At 43.0% G+C, this 24,873-nt stretch overlaps 1 protein-coding gene across 2 annotated transcripts; it reads right to left on the reverse strand.

The window, feature by feature from the left end:
* LOC8083384 (BEACH domain-containing protein C2) lies at positions 237 to 24,131 on the reverse strand. 2 transcript variants are annotated; one of them, XM_021462803.1, is made up of 31 exons: positions 22,107 to 24,131; positions 20,977 to 21,761; positions 20,110 to 20,814; positions 19,499 to 19,633; positions 18,713 to 18,817; positions 18,504 to 18,617; positions 18,262 to 18,338; positions 17,935 to 18,016; positions 17,170 to 17,505; positions 16,361 to 16,983; positions 15,616 to 15,700; positions 15,038 to 15,232; positions 11,998 to 12,549; positions 11,783 to 11,923; positions 11,116 to 11,616; positions 8,640 to 8,788; positions 8,388 to 8,457; positions 8,213 to 8,296; positions 8,074 to 8,130; positions 6,223 to 6,291; positions 6,060 to 6,146; positions 5,873 to 5,989; positions 5,341 to 5,490; positions 5,147 to 5,231; positions 4,952 to 5,072; positions 4,201 to 4,297; positions 4,001 to 4,114; positions 2,388 to 2,754; positions 1,114 to 1,901; positions 916 to 1,038; positions 237 to 731 (listed from the first exon to the last, which is right to left on the reverse strand). In XM_021462803.1, the coding sequence occupies exons 1-31, from the start codon at positions 23,782 to 23,784 to the stop codon at positions 666 to 668; spliced, it is 8,658 nt and encodes a 2,885-aa protein (XP_021318478.1). In that variant the 5' UTR covers positions 23,785 to 24,131; the 3' UTR covers positions 237 to 665. The 2 variants fall into 2 exon arrangements, with proteins under 2 accessions (XP_021318478.1, XP_021318479.1); XM_021462804.1 differs by having other exon boundaries at positions 259 to 731; positions 17,170 to 17,502.

Consider the following 24,873-nt stretch of genomic DNA (forward strand, 5'->3'; position numbering starts at 1 on the left):
CTGGCCGAAGTTGAATAATACTGATTCCTACTAGACACCTACTCAGCCTGAAATACAAAGGACAAAAGAGGACGTTCCGCCCTCACTTCGTCCCGTCCCTCGAACTCTCGAAATGGACAATAAATAAATTCGTCCAGATAATAATGGTGAACAATCATATTTAATAGCGCAGAATTTCTAAAATAGTAACGAGAGACGGAGAACCAGTCCGCCCTTGAGATACAGAGCAAATTGTCTATAAAACAGTGACGCTGTAGGTTCATAAGAAGTGAAAACCCAATATTTTCAACACTGATGGGCCAACAGTCACAAGAGATTTGTTTCAGATATACATAAAGTGCTTGACGGACTGTGCTGCAATGCACTGTACTGAAGACCAAAAAAAAAAGGCCTGCAAAATTGTGTACAATTACTATCCACTCATTCTACAAAATCATCTGAGATTTTTACAAGGCTACTTCTCTTAGTTCTCTTCTAATATTTGGTTTCCTCATCTAAATGACCTAGCCTTTGCACAACCATTGTAACCCTCCTCAATTCTGTACAAATGGCGTCTCCCACGCCTGGATCCCTTTCATTACTTTACTACTGTCTATGATAACTAATAGATGGCAAATCTGGAAGCAGGCAATGATAGCTGAACATTGAATCTTTGTCACGGGTCATTACTGAAGTAGGCCATCACCTTCCCAACCAAGCCGCAGCATCTGATCCACTACCTTCAAGCTCAACTACAATATTACCAACTCTATTAGGAAGAAAGTTCATAGTGATCTCCTATGCAATGGCAATATTAATAAATTATGTTAAAATGTTTTTACAGCACTTCTTTAATATTTCGTTAACATGGAAAGTGAATATATTGATTTCATCAAAAGCATAATCCATTGTTAATTAGGAATCGAGGATGCTTACAGCGGGATCAGTAAAGACTATAAGCTGTTTATCAGCAGTAGAAACTAGAAGATTTGTGTTCTCTTTGTTCAGAGCAATTGCTGTGATGTCCTGGCCCTTTGCCAGCTTCAGAGTATGAAAAACCTGTCAGAAAATGTTTTCTGGTGAGGATTGCACAAAGGACAACAGTGAAGGTGAATCCAAGTTTTTAATGTTAACCTTCAGTTTATGCAGATCAACAAAGCAGATTGAAGGCACGTGAACAGTTTGCTCAGTTTCAGATTGTTCAGAATTTTTTGATACATCATCAGTGCCATTGGGTCCAAGCTCATGATCTCCAGTTTCAGTGCTGCTATCACACTTGTAGTTGTTGAACAAAGATGTTCCAATTAAAGCAAAATGGCCATCTGTAGAAACATCGATGCAACTAACTTGTCCAGAGAAAGGTAATAGAACTGAGGTAGCAATAGGGAGTCCATTGACAGTGAAGGTAGATAATGTTTTCTTTGTTTCATTCCAAACCAAAATGATTCCTTGAGAAGATAAGCATATTGCATGTGCCTCAGCGACATCAAGCTTCCTTATCAGCCTGCCTGTGCGTAAGGAATGTAGAAGAACGCCTGTTGCATTTGATGAGGAAGCAACAAGTCCCAAGTCAGGACTAACAGAGCAGCAGGTTACTTCCCCAAGATGTCCTCTCATTACATGCATTGGACCTTCTACTCGACGTCTCTTCGTTTCTGAGAGGCTGCTAGTGCTGCCAGAGAGAGGACTGCGTGGTGTTGTTGGCGTAGTTGGTGGAGGTTCTTGAGCATTTTTCTTATGTGAGGAGCCTGTCTGATGAATCCTCCAGAGTATAACTGTGGTATCTCTAGACCCTGTCACAAGGTAGTTGCTATCAGGAGACAGAGCAAGGCATGTCACTGGAGCAATATGTCCAGAAGCAGTTTCAATCGTCTTCGCTCCATCTGGGGATATCAACTTCAATGAACCATCAACGTGGCCACCTATTATCGAGCAAAATGATTTTTAGTTTTATAAGAAGATTTATGGAAAAACAACCAACTAATGAAATAAGCTTATAATTACCATAGCACACTCCATCATGAAAACAAGCAAATTCAGAACTAGTTATATAGCTCAAGAGTAATTAGGCCATTGACTACCTGCCTAAAAGACTTCAAAAGAAAACCTAACTTTTAATTTATGTAGAGGGAGAGTTGTTGAGTGCAAGACAAATTGCAATTGATACAGGAAATCATATTAGCAGAGTGACCCTTGTTCACCCTGGATTCTTTCTGTAGACTTAGTTTGAATTTGGAATATTGTAGCAGAACAAAGCATCGCTTCCTATGAATTCCAGAAGTTGGGACAGTACATCACAAAGAAAGTGAAATGAGAAAAACGAATGAGCAAAGTAGATCACACATGTTACCAAATATAAATAAAAGAAATAAGAAATCTAAAGATAAATCGAGAAAAGAAGCAATCACCAGTAATTATCTCTTTGTCACATGTCACAGCAACAACTGCTGAACTGCGGATTGCAGAAGCAGCAAATGCTATAGCCCTTGGGAACCCAAAATCTTCTGCAGAACTAGCAGATCCTTTGAAAATGCGCATGAGTGCGCCACTGGTTGAATTTGTGGAATTTCTACCATGATGGAAAAGGAAAGGTGTTCCCTGACCATCTGGAGTATTAGGCTGCCACTGGTGAAGTGCCACATGTGCTGCTGGCACATTTACATCTACAACTACAATAGAGTCATTTGATACAAGCATAGCACTGGCAGGAACATTGCAACGATCTGGATGTGGAAGCACATAGGATTTAAGTTCACTTGGATTTCGGAATATTGTCTGCACAGTAAATTAAAGGGTCAAGCCATGCCAAATATTAGTGAGCCACATAGTCTACTATACCGTGATGAATATGAAGTACAACAGTACAAGAATGCTTAGTAACTGTTATACTATATTTAGACAGTAAGTACTGCTATACTATATTTAGTACTCCCTCCATCCCAAATTATAAGACGTTTGACTTTTTTTACTTCAAGTTTGACCACTTGTCTTATTCAAAAAAAATTATACAAACAGAGTCAAATTTAAGTCATTATTGTAGAACTTTTATTAATAAACCAAGCCACGACAAAAAAAGTGAAATTTTGCACAAATTTTTTAATAAGACGAATGGTCAAACTTGTTATCAAAAAAGTCAAACGTCTTATAATTTGGGATGGATTGAGTAGTTACTTACGCAGCATAAGAACTGCCAGAAGTGGTTATCACGAGAATAACAAAGGAAATAGAGAGTTAGAGACGATGGACAATACATCCTGATAGAAATATATCAATAGAAGTTACCTAGATGGCTAGGTTCATATGTTCAAGAAATCAACTTACATCTTCATTACCCAAGTTCGAATCCTGCCCAACTCAGATTTGGGTGCCTATTTCTTATTTACATGGAACCTAGTTCCTCATAAGTCAGTTTTTTTTTAACCAAAATGCAACAAAGATAACTAGATCAGATTCAGGCCTGGTTTACCACCCCATACATACAAAGAATTTTGGGTTTCCATCCTTGCTTTGCTTCAGTGGATTACCCCAAGCGATATTGTTATTTCTCAGTTCTCTACACATACTAGTCCAACTATCAACTAAACTATACAGGACTAATCCCATCACCATAAACAATTCACATGAGGAAACCAGCTTCAATGGTAAAACTGTGCCTCAACACTTCTAATGGAGTCACTATGATGGTCTGCTGGTGGGTTCCCAGCAATGCAATTCTTCATATCGTACCGGTAGTAAATTTGACTGCCATAGGCTAAATCATGGTTCTAATCAGGAACAAGGAAGCGGGGTAATGATCAATCGGTACCAGAATAGGTTAGCAAATACAATGGAAGAAATATATTTAAATTTGTTGCAACTACTTCTCAAATCAACTTCTGGAATTTCTCTTTTTAATACGAGTTGCTTAATTGCCATTGACACACCGATTACAGCAGCAATCGGCCTATAACCCTAACATAACTTATAACAGGTTAAACAACAAAAACACTTCAACCCAGTAATACTGCTAATATAAAATTACCTGTAGTTGTAAGACCTCTGCCAATGGCTTCCTCTTCATGTGAGGGACAGTCAGCAGTTGAGATGGTGTTTGTCCAAAGTAAGCTATTTGATCTTGTGTAGCTCGTCGTTCCACCTAAAGTGTTTCCAGCAAAACATGAAAAGGTAGACAAAAAGACTACTAGGAAAAGTGTAGACTAACTTATGCACCCTGCTACTTACTGGGTCTGTAATTTTGTCAACGTCAACAGTTCCCTCATATGTGATGTAGAAGAATACATTGTTTGCCATTATCGCTTCTTTGCCCCTCTGTTTATATCTGCAAACCAGAGTCGTCAACAATGAAAAGGTGATGTATGTATGGCATGGTGGTGAACATCAGAACTGGCTGCTTGGGGTAACTAACAAAAAGGATGCCTGGCATCTTATTCAAGTTCCTAGGATGCTACTGAGAGCGAATAGGTCTCGGGATTGATTGATGTATTGCATTGGGCCTCATAGTCTGATTATATAGGATACATAGGACTAACACCCCATGTGGGTAGACAATGTGGTACTATTCCTATGTACTATAACATTGAGCAGCGAAGCCAAATAGGCTTCGGTGCCAGGCCCATGGCCAGCCCATAGGGCGCCTATTCTAACAGCTACAGATAAGAAACTCGTTGATGAATAGCTAAAAGCAAGAATAATCCATACAGACCATTTTATCTAAATTAGGAGCTGAGAAATATGAAAATCCTATTAATGGCCAAAAGATGCTGATAAAAAAGCAAAAAATCGAATGTAGAATGGTTGTACATATCTATCAAACTTAAGATATTATTGTACATGCAACCAAAATGGAGTGTCCATTGAAGATAGAACAAAACATCAATGATATTAGCACGATGCAAACCTACACCAAATTATCGTTAGGATGTCTGTGCAAGCACACAAGAAAGTGGTCAAGCTAGGATAATATACAGCTTACCCGAAAATTAGATCAATCCACTCATGCAAATGAGCAGAGACGTGCTCACTCTCAAGAGCTTTCCGGTGTTTATGGACAAAATCCACATGGTTCTCAGCCCAGGGAGGCAATTCTACAGAATCTGCAATGGTACCGGAATGCATCACTGTTTTTATCTACTCAGCTGCATAGTGGGCATAGTTGAAATGCGATTACCTAGCTTCCCTCCAAGTTGAGTTGTCCCAAAGTCAATGTTATTTATGTTGGTAAATACCTCAGGGAGGTAAAACATCTCAGGTACCTAGATGAATTACCATCAAATAATCAGATTGCTGCAACCTAGACTTGGTTTCGCCACGAACCAGTAAAGATCGATGGGAACTACTGCAGACACTTGTCGGTATACTTACTAGCTCTTTTACATCACTCATGTCTTCAAGAACACTATCCCATGTACCAGAAATATCAGAAAACATGCGATCAGCATGGTCAAATTTGCCACCTTGCAGTTGTATAGACAGTGTTGTAAAAGGCTCCACTCTGAAAAGGTAATACAAGACCTGCAAGGGATAATAGTAGTTAGTACACAAATCAAATGTTGTGATAACCAAGTATGCACTGGACAATAACCAAATATCAAAATTGCAGGCCACATAATCGAGCAAGAAATGACAACTTTGGGTTTCCTAAGTATTAGAACAATTGACAAAAGAGGATTGCAACAAACCAGAGTTATACGAAGGGTAAAATCACAATTAAGACAGTTTTGACTGATGCAGGCAAAACCATGACACATATGACCGTTAGACTCGTTTATAGTCTGCTTATTACAAATTAATCAAGAGTTAAATATGGTCCAGAGCACTTGCGCACTACATAATTCACATTGCATATCCAGTATTATAAATAAACATCGGATTCATATCTACTAAGAAGATATACCGTGCCAGCGCTGGAGTAATGTGAACCATAATGAAACTTTGGGATGATTGGATCCTCGAATGTAGAGTACCGTTCTTGGAACTTCTTTAGACGTTCAGGGTTTAGTGCTCCAATTGGCTGCATCAAATAACACAGCTGTGGTTAGTGATTAACAAAAGACAGGAGCAACAAATAGGTGAAGTTCAACCTTTGAAAGATCTCGATACGACGAAGGATCATCCAGATTCAACACTCGGGATTTGTAATCTGCTACTACCCAGGGGAAAACAGGGTACTGCACAAGCAGAAACAGTATTAAGACGACAAGTCACTGGATTTGACCAGAAATATTAAGTATGAAGGATAATGACCTGAGTAATGTCATTGTAACTGCGCCCAGCCAGTGTGTTAAGTTCCATTAAGTACTCAAAATTGCTGAGCTGAACAAATTAGACATAGTTAGATACCAAAAATGTTGGAAGCTGGCTGGCCTGCACAGGTGAGCAGCACCACACTCACACAACACTTTAGGGTTGGAGGTAGAAGAGGAACAGGGTTGAGCACAGCACACACTCACACACACAAGTGCAGCAACTGAACTGAACTGCCTTCAGCCAGCTCTATTACACGGTGTATATACAACTCTAGCCAACTACAAGTACAGCTAGTTGTTGGAGTATAGGTTTGAGTATTGGCCTATGTGACTAGGCCCATGAGGCCCATGTATGCTACTATTGCTACCCTCCTAGGGTTAGCCTAATCAAGGAGGCCCCCCCGGGCGTGGAACCATCGGTTTGCTGCCTTCCTATTGACTCTGGGGTTTGTGGAAGCCAAGTCAGATACATCTTTGTTCATCTATCACCGTGGCACTGAGACTGCATACCTGCTGCTCTATGTTGATGACATTGTTCTCACAGCCTCCAGTGAGTCACTCCTTCGGCGGATCATCACCTCTCTTCAGCAGGAGTTTGCTATGAAGGATCTGGGTGCACTACATCACTTCCTCGGGGTCACTGTTGAGCCTCATCCTGCTGGATTACTCCTTCACCAGCGGCAGTACACTCTTGATATTCTGGAGCGAGCTGGGATGACTGACTGCAAGCCCTGCTCCACTCCGGTTGATACACAGGGCAAGCTGTCAGAGCTGGGGGGCACCCCAGTGACCGATCCCACTGCATATCGGAGTCTTGCCGTACCTCACCTTCACCCGGCCCGACATCACCTATGCAGTTCAGCAGATATGTCTACATATGCATGATCCCCGGGAGCCACACCTCACTGCTCTCAAGCGGATCCTTCGCTACCTCCGCGGCACGGTCGACTTTGGCCTACTCCTTCACTGTCGGTCCTCCTCCACCGAGCTCGTCGTCTACACTGACGCCGACTGGGCCGGGTGTCCAGACACTCGCCGCTCCACCTCCGGCTACGCCGTCTTCCTAGGCGGCAACCTGGTGTCCTGGTCGTCCAAGCGCCAGCCAGTCGTCTCCCGCTCCAGTGCCGAGGCGGAGTACCGCGCTATTGCTACCAGCGTGGCTGAGGCTTCCTAGCTCCGGCAGCTTCTCGCCGAGCTCCATAGCCCTCTCTCCCGGAGCGCGCTGGTCTACTGTGACAACGTCAGTGCGGTGTACCTCTCCACCAACCTGGTCCAGCACCAGAGGACCAAGCATGTGGAGATCGATCTACACTTCGTCCGGGATCGGGTTGCCATCGGCGATGTTCGGGTCCTACACGTCCCAACCACCTCCCAGTTCGCCGACATCTTCACCAAGGGTCTCCCGTCCTCGACCTTCACCGAGTTCCGCTCCAGCCTCAACATCACCAGTGGCTAGTTGCGTCTGTGGGGGGCTCGTGTGTTGTGTGTTGTTCTTCTTTTCGTGTCCAGTCTGCAAACTCCGCGGCGCCGGTAGTTCAGACTGAGTATAGGTTTGAGTATTGGCCCATGTGTAGGTTTGAGTATTGGCCCATGTGGTTAGGCCCATGAGGCCCATGTATGCTCTACTATTGCTACCCTCCTAGGGTTATCCTAATCAAGGAATGACAGTTGTCTAACACTAGTAAACCTACTTTTACTACAGCCACTACTTGGCAGTTGGCACTATTGTCATACTGCTACAGCAGAGTTGGCCTATTGCCTAACCTCTGCTGCAGTAAAAGATCAGGAGCGAACAGCAGATTATCTTACATAAACTACCAACATATTGCATAGGGCAATGTATGTGTACCTCCCAATTAGCCCAGCGCTGCATCAACTGAGTTCTTTTAAGAATCTGCTCAGCTCTCTGAAATAAAAAGGAGACATGACTACCTATTATTGCATATTCACAATGCTAGATATCGGGTTAAAATGCTCAGAACACAAACCTGGGTAGCTAAAAAGATGTCATTCAAGTTAGGAGGTTTGGTATGAACAATGGCCCGATAAGCGTTCTTACGGGCATCAATATCCTACAGCAAGTAGACATGAATTTAATATAGTTATTCAGATGCAACAGGTAACAAATTAAAATTATGTGATAGTGTTTCGTTAAGGATGTACCCCAAAGTCAAAAAAGAAATTCGACCTATCTACCATGAATAGTTCCAAAGCACTTCGACGTAGCAAGTATCTGCAACAAGTCATTTTGACCCACAAAATGAGTGAACGGCACACAGAAAATAAACTATCCTGTAAGGTAACAAGTCACATATAGAGTGTGATTTACTTATCCCAAAAGAAAAAAAAAATGAAATTGATGATAGACCAGAAGCAATTTATAACAATAGCACCTGATCGGAAAGTAAGGTTTACCGTCTGCTATATATCTGATGAAGTGATGAGATCAACCAGCTTCGATCTTTATCTTGTTGATCGCATTGGCCACTAGTAGATGCAGCATCATCAATGTTACTGTCATTTGAATGCTCATCAATTATGAAGTTAATCCTCTTTGAAGTTACCTGGGAACAAATTAAAGGGGGCAAATGACATGCATTAGAAACTAAAGTGGAAGTTGAATAAAAGCAGATTAATCGGTAAAAATATAAAACCAAACATTCCAACAACAAAATGTGATATAACGATGACTGCTAGTTAAGCGAATCACAAATCAAACAATAGAAATGTTACCTTTTTTTCACAATCCAGAGATCAGAATATAATATATATCATGGTAAGTAGCATAGATAATTTCACAGAAGACACATGTAACATCACCGGTATGTCAGACAATATACACGAGTCTTTTGTGTTTTCAGCTCAAACATGTTAACTCTAGTACATGTATCAGCGAATAACCACCAGAAATTTTACCTACTTTGTAGCACACTGTTAGTAATCTATGTTACACCATTAACTTACTGTAGTGGCCAATGTTGGAATATAAGTGAATTGCCCACCTGTCCCCATCAGCTTAAGCTTTTGGGTTGAATTGGTCGGTGCATGCAACTCAATATGGTATCAAAGCCAGAGGTCTCGAGTTCGAATCCTGGTTAGCGCAATTAAATAAAATAATTGTTGCTCGCTCCTATTCCACGTCTGAGGCCTGAGGGAGCCTCCACGTGAGGGGGAGTGTTGGAATATAAGTGAATTGCCCACCTGTCCCCATCAGCTTAAGCTTTTGGGTTGAATTGGTCGATGCATGCAACTCAATAGCCAAAATGAAATCTCGCCGAGAATTGTTGAGATATTTGTAACTAATGCACCACGACTTTTTCATAGAATTGTGTATAATTGCTCTAGAACTACAGAAGTCCACTGTACCGTTGTCTTAGAATACATATGAGAGTTTGTGTATCTTAGCATTAAGAAGGAAGGTCGTTGTACCATTGTTTTTGAGGCGTGGCCTAGTCATCACCTAGGCGACAAGGCGTGCTACGGGCGTTGGGCATCAGGGTCGCCACGACCTCTGACGGTATGGCGTCCGCCTCACGCGGTTAGGCATCGACTAGGCAAGGAATGGCGTCCGCCGGACACCTAGAGCCTTGCCGCAGACGCCAGATGCGAACTCGCAGGGCAAAAGCGCCAAAATCACTGTGGCCCCAAGGGAATCGACCGCACGACCGCACCAAAAGCAAAAGGGCGGGAATCGACCAGGCCTTATACTGCTCTTCGTGCGCGAAATCTCCCGCTCGAGGCTTTTACCGCGAGTGTGGGCGAGGGAGAGGAAGAGAGGAGGGGGCAGGCAAGGGGAGAGGAAGAGAGAAGGGGGCAGGTGGACATCGAGCTCTGCTTGGTTGCTCCTCTGCTCAAGTCCGCAGGCCGGTCGCCTCTGCCACGTAGCCGCCCATGCATCTCCGCTCGTCCTTCTGCACCTTCCGTGGAGCCACTCCTGCATCTCCACTTGGGTGGTCCTCTATTGATGTCTGCCTCCTCGAGTCCCTACCACTGCTGGCCGTCCGCACCTGCCGCCCGCTACCGCCGGCCATCCACAGTGCAGCTTCGAGCGGCCATCGCCATCATTAGGTCCCCCGCTTCGAGTCACCGTCGCCTTCCGCAGGTCCATCAGCACCGCACCTGTCTGTCCGCTTCGAGTCTGTCCGCACCTGTATGCCCCCTGCCTCATCTCGTGTTTTGGCTCACCAAATCTGCCGCTTTTCATATTTGTTTGCTCTGCCTTTGCTCATACTGGTGCGTGTACTCTGCTCTGAATACAGTGTGCCACTTTTTATATTATATTATTGGCCTGTCACATACCCACGTACGGAGTAGACTAATGCCTGCTTGTGCTTGGGTTGTTATTTTCTTTGACCATTACATAACACAAAGTAGATCTTTCTTTGATTAGTATAATATATGTTTGGGTTCTTTCTTTAATTTTTACACTTTTACAGAACACAAAGTAGAAGTTTTTCTTCCTTTGATTAGTATAATACTTACTGATTAGTACTCATATCTCTACTAGTATGTGCTGGCCTAAAGAAATGGGAATAAACAAGGCATGTATGTGCTGCACTAGTATCTATAATTCTAGCTTATAAAATGTGCATGTGGCGTCGCCTAGGTGTTCGCCATAAACACCTAGGCATTGTGAAGGGGAACTGGCGCCACGACTCGCCACAACGCTTCAAAAACAATGCACTGTACCATACTACATAATATTGGACAACACAAAAGAAGTTCATACTGAAGGTGATAATATCTGCAATATGCATTCATACTGAAGGTGAAATGTGTAATTAGCTAATTGGCATAAACTGGTAACCTTCAAATAATGGAAAGAAAACATTTTAATTTATGAATTCTTATGAGAAGACACTGATGACAAACACGTCTAGAAATCACTTACTTGGAATGTTCCTCGAACAACCTTCAACGGTCGCACCATCAATGATGGCAGTTCAACAATAATTCTCTCATCGGCTTCACTAGGCACATGACTAGGTGCAAGAACTGTAGATCGAACCAAATTCCGATCAGCACAAATGTCAGAACTTCTTGAACCTATCGATCCTTTTACCGATTGTTGATCGGTTGCTGAAGAATGTTGAAGCTGATCATCATCAACACTGCTGCGAGTAGTGTCAGTTTCTAACTGCTCATTTTCCACATTTCTGTCATCCATTGACATGGCATCAGCCATAATTGCAGAAGCAGATGATGGAAGAGTGCTTGTTAATGAAGAATTAGCATCCTCAGAGTTGTGTTCATTTGACTGTGCAGAAGTACTAAGAAGCTTCCGGTCCTCATAATCAGCAGCTGCACCTAAATGATCACAACCCTTGTAATTTCTTTTCATAAATCTTCTCATCCTTGAAGAGCTTTCAGTAAAATCTAATTTCCAGAAAACCTGCAACACAGAGTAGTAAAATTGATTATTAAATATACGTTCTCATATGTAGAGCATGTTACAGAGCAACTCGTCAGGTTCAGATTGTACTGGTCAACAGTGTGCTGTTTCCATGATGAAACAAAACAGAGAAACAGATTAAAAAGAAATTATTATCAGTACGTACACGAACAGGAGTGCACAGATGTTCAAAAGGTCCATATAGTCTACCCATCTCTGTTAAGCAATGAAGAAGATGCCGCCATGCTCGAAGCCCTGTTGAGGCACGATGCCGAATTAACACATCAACTAGTGTTTGCCTCTCCATCTGCATTTTCCTAATTTTATAAGGAATAAAAAATTATATAAATAACTAAAAAAAAGTGTTCCAAGTGGATTTACCTCAGCTCGTTGTAAGTTTCGTGCTAAGGCCAAACAAGAAACAAGAACTGCAACATATTTGTATGAAAGGGCTGAAAAATCCCTTCCTGCAACTGATTTAGAATCAGCTGATTGCAGGCACTCCACCCAAGCTGCGCTCATAGCTTCTGATGTATTCCACCTCTTTGCACGCTCGATATCGCCTGAACTCCTCCTTTGTCCTGATGTTGCCATCGCTACAGCACTAAGGCCCCTTCTTGAACCAATCTTAGCAGTTCTCTCAAGGTCACGAGCGGCTGCCAATGCAGCAGCTTTTGCCGCTGCCTTGTCCTTTGGGGTGGACCCAGGCTTGTTAGCTGATGTTTCTATAGGCATCTGGAAACTTGAGAAAGTCTGTAGTTTTGCTGCTGCTTTGCGCTCAGGCAATGCTGTGTCACGCCTATTCAAGGTATTCCTAGGAGGTGTTCTTGTTTCTGTCCCTGAGGCACCAGCAGCAATCATGGCCAATGCCATCGCAACTGGTGGTGACGCAAAAGCAGCAGCCCAACCAGGCGATATCATCAAAAGAGCAGCCTGAGCTCAAAAGAAATGAGACAAAAAAAAAAACTTCCAATCAATATGGTATTCTCTGGAGAAGAAGACTTGATAACATATGATATTAAGTTATTAATCTTTAAACATAACACGACCAGCAACTTTTTTTCCACTAAAAACTCCTCACAAGGATTGCCATGCTAAATGACACAATGTTTGTCTTGAATATCAGGACAAAGAGATCAGTTAAATATCAATGTCCACAACAGCAAATACTATTTTAACAGTTGTCCAATAAGAAGCAAAATATAAGGCATCGATGATTTTTAACAGACGAGCAAAGATCAGAACTTGAGACACACGCGTAATACAAATTATGATCAATTTCTGGGTTTCACAATAATCAGATTACCTAATTTGGTGAACATGGACAAAAACCATGCTGCCTCCATTTTTTAATCCTTAAAAACTCAACCTGCAGTGGTTTAGACAACCTCCGAGCATTTTGCTAAGAAGAAGACCTCATGCAGGTCGACAAAACCCCCGAACCCTTGCCCCACCCATACACAGCGGCACCGTAGCCCATGTGAGAATGACCATGGCCAGGGTTCGACCTTAGATTTATGCTTTGGTGTGGGACAGATGAGGGGATTTTTTTTTAATCCCAGCCTAAAATTCACTCCCACCTGACGAGTGCTACTCGAGCCACCTAACCAGATACTTTATATTTGTGCACGCTTACTAAGGAAGAGCACAAGATGAGCATACACAAGTTTTGTGTTGTTTGCAACCATGCCAAATTTTGGATGTCCCTTAAACCACCCTCTTTAAGCCTAGAATGAATCTTGTAAAACATAGCATAATCTAAGGTTCAATTTGTAATGTAGCATTTTTTTTCTCTGGCTACCATAACAAATCAATTGTTCCCTCTGAAATCCCTGAATGAATTCCGAACAGGCCATATGAGGTGTGGGCAGTGGGCACTTTAGGAAGATATAACCATGTATTTCCTAGAAACCATATACAACAACACTTTTCCACTCTTAAAACATCAACGTAAAAAAACACGATTTAGTTAGAGGCTTAAAGCTACCAATCTGTGGTTAGTTGCACATCCTTAGAACCAATCCAACTGTTCTCTTTCATAATTCTATAGCAAAAGATACATATTTTTCTGAGTTGCAGTTTTTCCTAGTTTAAGCGTCAAATATGAGTAAAATAAGCACAGTAAATTGCCTTCTTGATCATTGTTTTTGAGGCGTTGTGGCGAGGCGCGGTGCCAGACCCCCTTCACAACGCCTAGGCGCTTATGGCGGACGCCTAGGCGACGCCATATGCACATTTTAGGCACCATGAAGGTGTTACATAAGTTAGAATTATAGATACTAGTGCAGCACATACATGCCTTGTTTATTCCCAATTCTTTAGGCTAGCACATACTAGTAGAGCTAAGAGTACTAATCAGTAAGTATTATACTAATTAAAGGAAGAAAAACTTCTACTTTGTGTACTGTAAAAGTGTAAAGATTAAAGAACCCAAACAGATATACTAACCAAAGAAAGATCCGCTTTGTGTTATATGTAATAGTCAAAGAAGATAACAACCCAAGCACTAGTATACTTCGTATGTGGGTATGTGACAGAAAAAGGCAGAGCAGAGGACACGCACCAGTATGAGCAAAGGCAGAGCAAACAAATGTGAAAAGCGGCAGATTTGGTGAGCCAAAACACGAGATGAGGCAGGGGGTGTACAGGTGCGGACAGACTCGAAGCGGACGGACAAACTCAAAACGGACAGAACTGCGGAAGGCGACGGTGACTTGAAATGGGCGGATCTGCGGACGGTGATGGTCGCTCGAAGCTGCACTGCGGATGGCCGGTGGTAGCTGGCTGCAGGTGCGGACGGCCAGCAGTGACAGGGACTCAAGGAGGCGGACATCAATAGAGGACTACCCAAGTAGAGATGCAGGAGCGGCTCCACTGAAGGTGCAGAAGGCCGAGTGGAGAAGCAGGTGCAGCTACGCGACAGGGGCGACCGACCGACGGACTCAAGCAGAGAGCTCGATGTCCACCCGCCCCCTTCTCTGTTCCTCTCCCCTCGCTCACCCCTTTCTCTCTTCCTCTCCCTCACCCGCACTCATAGTAAAAGCCTGAGCGGGAGATTTCGCGCGTGAAGAGCAGTGTAGGGCCTGGTCGATTCCCGCCCTTTTGCTTTTGGCGCGGACACGCGGTCGATTCCCGCGGGGCCACAGTGATTTTGGTACTTTTCCCCCGCGAGTTCGCACCTGGCGTCTGCGGCAAGGCTCTAGGCGTCCGGCGGACGCCATTTCTTGCCTAGTTGATGCCTAACCGTGTGAGGCGGACGCCATACCGTCGAAGGTCGTGGCAACCCCGACGCCCAGCACCCGTAGCACGCCTTGTCGCCTAGGCGACGACCGTCGCCTCAAAAACAATGTTCTTGATTTATCATCAATATGCCAGTGATACAAAATTTAGCAATAGCCTCTAGGGAGACAGCCAGTAGTACCTCAATGGGTAACGCATCTGCTGCTAAAGCACGATCATCAGCAATCAGTGGATTTTGTCCATCTGAAGAAGTAAGCTCATGAATACCAGCCAAAAGAGGCCGCCATCTTCTAAGAATTGCTATAAACGGTGGTAAAATCAGCTCAATGTATTGTTTCCTTAGGGGTTTCCTGTCCCTGCCAATAGCGTGCCATACCTGCATCAAGGGTAAGGTAGCGCAAACTCTTGTGACTAACATATAACTTCTTTATATTCCGTGAATAATATCATTAAAAAAAATACATGAACAAAAAATTAGAAGCCTAAAAGATGAATATGGTATGCACATTTCTTTACAACGTTCCCATGGATTCATTAATATAATAGTGTTTGGCCAAAAAAAAGTATTTGGAAGACAGGCAACTAACAAATTCTAGAAAATAAAAGGTAATGTTGGGACCATACAATCCATAGCACATGCATCAAGAAAAGAAGTTAAAAAGGAGTTCATGTTCAGTGTACTTGTCTACTAAGGCGCATGACTTCAAATTCATTATGAGACAAATTACATGATTAAGTGATAATGCGAAAGAAACTCACCTCTGAATAGAGAATAGAGGAAGCAACCAATACTCTCTGTCTCTTAGACTCCGTTATTGGCATATTGAGGATGGGGCCAAGCACACTGTACGGTCACAAGATTTAGAAATCAACAAAATGGCCACCCATGATCGACTAAAAAGCCGAATCATATAATATATTTAGCTGCATGCACTGATTAGTTGCACCCAAAAGCCAAATCTGATGGGGAAATGCGCAACACTCTCCCTCACCCTCGTGGAAATGTGGAATTGGAGCGAGCAAACAATTCTTATTAAAATTGTGCCAACAGTTGCACCCAAAATCCTAAGCAGATGGGGAGATGTTGGCAATTCACTTAAACTTCAACAAAATATATGAAAGCAACTTGCTACTGTTGAAGTTCTGATTATTAGTTACTCCATCCATCCCAAGATACTTGATGTTTTAGGATTTTTAGAATAGATTAGTGCTCAATGGAAACTATCTATGTACCCCTATTTATTGAAGGTGCTACTTAAAGGAATGCATGGAGGCATGCAGGCTGCAATCTCAAGCTGATACAACCCTAGTCTAGTGTCCAAGAGCTAAAACATCAAGTTTTCTGGTTCGGAAGTAGTTGTCAATTACAACAAATGCTCCAACTCCTAACAAAGATCATTAGGATTTTTTTTTGAGAAACCATCGGCAGTTTAGCATTAGCACAGCTTGTTAATTCAGCAACAAGATGAGCTGTGAATCTGACTTTGCTAAATGATGCAGTTACCTCCAAAGAAGTGCAGATCGAGGTTTTCTTGGAGATGAATAACTGTTGCCATCAAATGACATCATGCTTCCAGCCTGCTGGTCCATTCCTTCTGATACCACATCCTTTATGCTAACATCTTTTGTAAAAGCATCACCTTCACCATTGTCATCCTCCCTCATCGAAACAAGAACCATTCTGAGCATGCAAAGAAATGGTTGATCGCTATCTAGCAACTGATAGAGGGCAGTCATAACCCCCATACCAGGGCCAGATCCCCCTCCAATACCAAGACCACCACCAAGTCCAGATTCATCTAACAGAAGTGCCTGCAGCACAGCAACTGATTTCTTCACAAGTGGAAATTCAATCCAAATCCCATTTGAATCCTTCTCTAGAACAGATTTCCAAGATTCCCAACCGCTTCCTCCACCGCCAAATATATCAGATTTGGGTGGAATGCCAACACCATACCACAAACGGCTTCGGTACTTCCAACTTTCTCCAAGATCAGCTATGCAGCTCCCATAAGACACAAATGCATGCTTGACAGATTCATAAGGTTCAGCTGCTGTTGCTGCTGTAAGACGTTCCATCACGGCAGCAGAGATTTGTCCATTTGAATCAGCCATAGAAGTAAGCAACTGCTTCATTCACAGCAGACAAAAATGAAGAAAATATTCATAAGAATAAAGTTCAACTATCTGTTGGCAATAGTCTATCAGCATAAGCCATGTAGGCATGAAGGAACAGTCAAAAGTTAATTATTTTTTAATTTCACTAGATACCAAGAAAAATGCAATGACATATAGCCATCGTGTGTTACATACATCCAGAGGAAGGCCACCAGCATCACTGGACAAAGATGTCCGTCTTGAGGCCCCAGCAGCCATCGGTTCTTTACCAGCTGTGCCCAAAGAATTTGACCGACTGGCAGCCAATGAAACCATTGCTGTGGAAGATGTGATGCTATCACCTGTAAGGGATGTGCAAAAATGTTGACCTTGTGATCTCAAATGATCTTCCACAAGCATCAGAATAACTATTGCATTCTCTGCTAGTGCTACTGAGAGATGAGCAGCATTCTCAGCTTGAACTTTTGCTTCTTCAGGAGACAAACCCTCAGCTGCAACACCAGCTGCAGCTGCTGCAATTACTTCAGTCTGCTGGACACACAAGCAAAAGAAAGACATTACATAAGAATAGCCACAGAACTCAGGGAAAAACTAGTACATTGCAACAATCTGCATGATGATGATGATATAATGTAAACCATTCAGAATTACAACAAATATATTACAGTTATCCTCTAGGACCAAACAACTACAAATAGAAATGTGGTTGAGTGTCAGTATTCCTGACAACATAACAGAAAAAATGTTGCTACATTGCAGTGCTACTGCATTGCCCCAGTTAATATATCACAATTTAAGCCAGAGAAGGATTAAAAACATTTATTTTATAGGAAGAGAAAAAAACAAAACATGAAAAATTAACTATAGAAATTATCAACAGTAAGAGATATAAAAAACAACTGCCAATACAATGTATAAAAAGATCCATGCTTAGGCAGATCATGTCAAGAAAAGGAGTACCTGAACTTGAAGCTCCCTGGCAGAAAAATCAAGCAGGTCACCCAACAATCTCCTTTTAAAAATAGGTAATGATTCTTCACGCCTTAAAAAGAATATAAAGTAGAAGGTTGTCACAAAAATGCAGGGTAAAAAATCCCAGTAACAGAAAAGGGTAACGGTAAACATAGTGCAGAGAAAATAAATAGTGTTGCCTAAGGAGTTTGAGAAGTTCCTGCTTCCTAGGCTTTGGAGTGCAGATATCTTAGAATGAAGTTCTGAAATTATTTCTTGAACAACTACCCTGATATATATAGCTAACCTACAGAATTTTAAGAGTGAAGGGACCACCTGATCCTTTGGTCTCCAGTGCTAGATCCTCCAACCATTGAGAGCCACTCCGCACAATGAATTGTTGCCTCCACATCCTAAATAGTTGCAGCGAAAGGACAAACAAGATCTTATGAAAAAAAAAAAAAGAATTTGCCTGTAATACAACCATCACAAACCTATCCACAAAGTAGGGATGGGCAGATAGCCGTGACACTATGAAACATGTACGTTACTGAGGATGTTCTGCTTAAAAATCTTGCCTTCCACCCATCTTTTTGTCGCATTGAATGCTCCAGCATTATAATCAGGAAATTGTGTATGAGGTCTTCAATCTCACAAATGCTTACACCATCAGCATTTTTCTTTGTGCCCATCTACAGTTTGAATATGTGAAATGAAGAAATACAGTTTATGTCACCTGAGCTCGATTCTTGTTAGAAAAATATGATAAAAGGCCTGTGACACTCACTTCATGGTTAGAAATCAAAACCTCCAAAATCCATTCTGGCCACTCTGCAATTGAGGTCATTGTAGTTCTGTTATCTAGATGACTGCAAGCCAAAAACAGAAGATCCTGAAACGACATAGAAATATTTTGACACCATAAGAAATTAAACAAGATCTAAAAAAGAAAAATAAAAAACATACAAGTCTTAGTCTGTAAAGAACAAAGAGCATATAACAATGTAGCACAGTACAGGTGAGCGTAGTTGTTTGGCTACATGGTGTCAAAGATGCCGTTAACGATTTGGCTGACTTTTACTGATATAAACATGGCAACTGGGGTTATGAAGTTGATGGAGATGTAAGGCATCCAGTAGCAACACTGGCATGTAATCCTAAGATTTCAAAATCTACATGGGAGTAGTTTAAGAATGCAAACGCAGCCGACTAACATACAGCATAATTTCGAAATTGGTAGTGTTCGCTATCTGACAGTAAAAAAACGATATTACAAAGAGAAAAGGCAAAACTATACACAGCATATATGAAAACAAAGTAGCTTTGACTTTGCTCAAGAGTCAAGACTTGTAGCCTTGACCAAAGGATTATGCGGGTCTTCTTTAAATAAGTTCTGTTAATGATGTGCAGTTCTCCTGCGCGTTCAAGAAAAAGTCCCTACTGCATTAGTCTATTAATAAACTAATATATTTATTTCAGTAAGGACCCTCATCTACTTTCCTGATAAAAAAGGTAGAATGGACATGATAATACAAATAATGCAACAATTCACTGTAAGGCAATGAAAACAGACCTGTATGGCACGAGCTTGGAATGCCCTAGATGCGTATGGAAGCGAGCGAAGCAGAACCAGTAGAAGTTGGATATGTTCAAAACGGTGACCAGAATCATAAAGATTAAGACTTTCATCAGCTGATGAAACATTAATCTGCATTCAAGAACATGGCAAACTTCAAGCTATAAATTTTGAACTGTAAAAAAACAGTTCAATAAAATTGGGAGGAAGGATCAGATCATTAAACTTGAAAAGCTTTGGTTTGCTTGTATGCTACTATAAATAAAAATAGTAAACATATCAAACTGCATACAACAAAAACCAAATGAAAATTCTTATGGTCCCAGCCCCTCATTTAGGCAGAGTCAATTTAGCATTTCTGCTCATTTTTATTTGGATGGCCATTGAAGAACAGATCAGTAGATTCTTTTGTTATTATTTCCTCACTTTTATTTGAAGCATCAATTTTTAATAGGACCTCTATGTTAAGAAAAGGGTTATATACTTCACAAGAGGGTTGAAAGTAGAGAAGTAAACCAAGAGCTACCATCTTCAATTAATCACATGAAGCCGAGCAGTGTAAGTAAATAAATATATCCAATTATGCAGCATTCAGAAAAACTACATACCGCAGCAGAAATCAAAGCCATATAGACATTTGCTGTCATCAGTCTCCTTGGGGCTGCTTGGAATGCCTTTTGCAATGCAAAAAGTAACAATGATACTCTATCTTCTGACGTAGTATTTCCTTCTTCATTAAGTGTGGTCTGATTACCAGCAGGTATATTTGGACTTCCAGCACCAGAATCAAATTTCAGGTGACCTGATCCAACTAGAGCGCCAAGAATGTGAATAATGCCAACAACAATTCCATCACCTTTGTCAACATTGTAAACATTATTCCGGACATTATCAGAAGTAATTGAGAAGCTAATGCCACCCAAATTCTTCAAAAGCCCATTCTCAGAACCAGTCACTTTACTTCCAACATTTGAGTCCAGCATATCATTTGCTTTTGTGGCTTCATGTTCAGCGGCTTCTTCATGGAAGACAGTTTCATGACGTTCAGCTGATTGAGTTTCATCAACCTGACTTCTTGTGTCAGCACTATCAGCTTTTCTGTTGGAACTTCTATCCTTGGGCACATTGTTTTCACTAAAATTTGCACCAGAATGGTCCAAAATATTTTTATTACCTGCTTTAGCTTCCCGTTGTAAAAGAACAAGTAGTGCTTCAACACCACCACTAGTGATGAAGGACTGAGAAAATAAGTTGGCTCTAGAGATGTTAGGCTGTACAATCAACCTATATATGAGGTGCAACACCCTTGCAACCTGCCAATAAATACATAATTAATAACACACTTGTAGTAAGACATGGAAGATTTATGCATTTCCCATTCAGATTATTCATAGCTCAGCAGGAAAAAAAAGAAAGGATAGAAAGCACTGGTGAAAGTTTAACAAAGTTTGTCTAGTAAGCAAAGTCCCAAGTACCTGATTAGGCTGTGGGCAGTCAACAATAAATCCAATCAAACAGCGGACATCATCTGCGGCTGCTGTTGAAGATGCTGCTCCTAGCAGCAGTTCAATAACAACCAAAAGTTCATCGACTAGAGCATTCACTTCCCCCAAAGATCTCTTTGTTCCAGTAAGTGCAAAGTTATCGATTGAATCCGGTTCCTGAATTACCCAGTAACACCTTCTGCAGCCATCAAGAAGCATTTGCATCGCTTTAGCATCTCGCATGCAAGCAGACTCTGTAAATACCATGTCTGCAAGAGAGGACAGAAGCTTCTTCTGTAAACCATAATTGCATGAACTCCATAGATTTAGGTCCAGCAGCAAGCTGCTGAAAAGCTGCACTTTAAGTTCATGATTGTTTCTTTGAGACTGGCACAAAGATACAATGGCAGCAACAAGCTCCTCATCAGTCAGTGCTTCTTCTCCACTTTCCAGCTTTGAAAGAGCTTGCAACAGATAATGCAAAACACGTGATAAAAGCTCTGGTGCAAATGTCCGGCATAATTCTTCATTATTTCCAGGGTGTTGAATAGCTTGGGAAATAATCCTGAAAACTGGGGCAGAAAGGGAAACAGTGGCAAGGGACAATTGCAAGTCCCCAGGTGTAGGCTCAAGGCTGTCCACATGCACATTGCCTATGGTTAGCGGAAGTAAAGCCATTGGACCCCCATAAGCTAAGGCCCATAAAGATTCTGCAGGTCGCACACGAGATGAGACATGAACCAATCCAAGAACCTCCGCAGGCCTTCGATGAGTGCCTAAAATTCAACAGAAGAAGGTACCAGTTAGATACTTAGATCATATATAGAGTACGTGAGACCATGACACAATGGCATCCAGGCGTAGCAGGAGCAACAAGAAATATGATACACCCGGTTTCAATAGCTTTGCAATCCTATTAAAGGGATTCAGTGATTTTCAACATTTATTCCCTCCTTTAAAACATTTGCAATGGGTATTTTCAAATTTGGAAAGCAAATGTACTAACATGGATCATAGACTAAAATTAATGAATTCAAATAAATGGCAATGCTGGTGCAGGTGCGAGAAACAGAATATAGTCAACTCTAAGTACAGAGGGAGGAGATCTGGGGAATTAAAACCTGATGAACCAGAAGGTGAGGCATCTGGGCAAAACCGCCCAGTGAGAAGACTAGGATGGTAAAGAAGATGCAAGCTTCCCCCAATCTCATTGTTCAGTGTAAAGCTCTCTTCAGCCATACTCTTAACGTGATCATTAGTTGTCTTCCATGGCAAGCCCGCGCCATGTCCAAAACTGGGCAGTGTATCTCCTCCTCGGGATGCTAGCCGTCTCATTCTGTCTGGCCCAACTGGTTCCTTGAAGATGTAGACAGGCCCCATTTCAGCAAATAATGGGCATTGCCGCCGGCGCCTCTGCAGGCCTGCAATAGTTGGCGGTGGATTTGTCCCGATGCAGCAAAATGCAAGTGGTTTTGAGATACGTGGAAACTCAAATGGACGGCTCTCATACAGGCTACCATCAACATACAGCCTCAATTCGCTGTCACCCTTTCCAAGCAAGCTATGCTTGTTTGTGTGCTCCAACCCAACAAAATACCAGCACTGAGGCTTGAACGCATATGTGAAGTGCAAAGAAGCTTTCTTACCCCTCCCACCCACACTCTCCACCACCAAGAACTGGCCATGAAAGTAGGCTTCCACGCCCTGGTTATCTGAAGAGAGAAAGCTGAAGAGTCGCGGCATGTGTGTTGTCCCTTCTCCCGCAAGGGCACTGGCTGCCGCAGCAGCTGACATTGCTGATGATTTTCCAGATGTTGCCGCCGCAGCAGCAGCAATGGCCGCGGCAGCTGTTGCTGTGCTAAGCGTATCCGAGAATGATTCTATATATATCCAAGTGGCGAACCCATATCCATTTAAGAAGGGCCACCTGCTGTCACCTGGGCCAAGCAGACCAGAGCTCTCCCCGTCAAACTCAAATGTCACAGCAGGACCTTTTGCTTCCACGCTGCCCATGGCCTTCTCAAGTGCTAGCATAAGTGGTGTGGCCCAGCTCGTTCCAAGTATCTTCCTAACCAAATCAAGCCAGGAATGCAGATCTCTCACACTAAGAGAGTGCCCACCCAGTATCTGAATGCACTGAAGCAGTGGCGTCCCGTCCCATCTACTACCCTGATCCATTTCGACGAATAGCTTCTCTGCGGACGCGAGGAGGGCAGCCAGGAGGCCCGCGGAAGAACACATGGCTCGATTGCGAGTGCAGGCACGGAGAGCGGCGTGCAGACCCGAGGCTGCACGAGTGCGCGGCGACGGCTCGTCGTCTTCGGGGAGATGAGGCAGGAGCTCGGCGGCGACGACAGCGGCACGCGAGCTGGTCATGACGGTGGGAGGAGCGCCGGTGCCGGTGGCGTCGACTGCGTCGTCCGCACCGCCCATGGTGCCGAGCAGCACGTCGACGACGGAGTGCGCCAGCTCGCCCTGCTCCTGGGAGACCACCTCGCGGAGGAGGTCCGCCCCGCCCGCGATCGCCTCCTCCACCGCCCGCACCACCTCCTGCGGCGCGTCGGCCGGCACTCCAGGCGGCCGCGGCCGCCGCCTGGGCCGCGGGGACGGCTCGTAGGGCGTCGCGGGCGTGGACGGCGTGCCGGTACTCATCCCCGGATCCGACGCCGCCTCCTCCTCGACCTCGACGACGCCCGCCTCGTCGCCGAGCGGTACGGCCGCGAACTGCTCGTCGGAGCCCTCCTCCCGCGGCGGCGGCGCCGGGGAGGAATCGGACAACTCGCGCGCGTCTTCCGCCATTGCTAGGACTTCACTCCATCAAGACCAATTCCGAACAGAGTGCGGGGTGTGGAAATGCGAGCGGGAATCAGTCAACGGAAGTGAAAACAGCGGGCGGGCGTAAACTGGAGTGGGGGGAGAATCGGAGCGGAAAAAATGGCAGCGCGCGGCGCGCGCGTAGATCTGGAGAGATCTACGAGGTGTTGGGTGCAAATGCGTGCGGAGCGGTGGGTGGAATTTAGCGGCGGTGCACGGCGAGATCCGAGAGGCGGAAGCGGATGATGAGCTTGACGAGGGGGCAGGGGGGAGGTCAGGATTCAGGAGGGGGAGAAGACGTGGCGCGGCTCCGGGTGGGTTCACACGCCTTCACGGGCCGCGCGGCTTGCGTTGTGCTCTAGCCCGTGTGCCTCGGCGGTCGGCGCGTCTCGCGTTTGTGCGGCGGGCGGGTTTGGGCTTTGGACGGGCAGCGTACGGCGCCCGTCAAGGAAACAGGTCTGCCCCACCTGGCAGTGACTAAAGCATTTTTTGGCTTTTTCCATGGCTATATATATTTATACTAGCAAATATGTCCATGGGTTACAACGGACATCAAATGGATGTTACATATTTATTTATATTTATCTTTTTTATAAAAAATTAAACTCTATAATTTATTTTATTGATAAATATCTATGGTATTAGATAGTTAATATTTACAATAATATATAGCTCGAAGACATTTATTTAATAATAATAATAGAAATTAGTTAAACCTTGTATTATTCTAATATTACCTCTTAATATACCTTAGTATTATATTAAAACATGGTAAATTTGTTGCTATCTTTATTTTTTATTTAGATTAGGATTCTAATGAAATATGATATATCATGTAGAATATAACACATATGCTTATGAAGTGTTGATATATAACAACACATCGTGCAAAGGTAGTGGAAGCATCTCCAAGCATAAATTTAGGTAAAATAGTAAATCAGTAAGATGTGCAGGAATGATGCTAAAACTTTTACCACAAATCAAGCATAACATTAAATAGGCTAGTATAAAATTTTCATAATAATTAGAGCAGATAAATACAATTTTAATTTTACACTAAAAAGCATAGGCAAG

This window comes from Sorghum bicolor, chromosome 6 (genome assembly GCF_000003195.3).
Source record: "Sorghum bicolor cultivar BTx623 chromosome 6, Sorghum_bicolor_NCBIv3, whole genome shotgun sequence".
NCBI classification, from domain to species: domain Eukaryota; kingdom Viridiplantae; phylum Streptophyta; class Magnoliopsida; order Poales; family Poaceae; genus Sorghum; species Sorghum bicolor.

Bases quoted from the DNA above. Each gene is read 5' to 3' on its own strand.
- LOC8083384 (XM_021462803.1), bottom strand. From the start codon at position 23,784: ATGGCGGAAGACGCGCGCGAGTTGTCCGATTCCTCCCCGGCGCCGCCG. The intron at 6,292-8,073 runs GTACACATACAT...TAATTTGTTCAG, and splicing joins AGCGCTGGGCTAATTGGGAG to CTCAGCAATTTTGAGTACTT. The intron at 5,491-5,872 runs GTATATCTTCTT...TATCCCTTGCAG, and splicing joins ATTACTCCAGCGCTGGCACG to GTCTTGTATTACCTTTTCAG.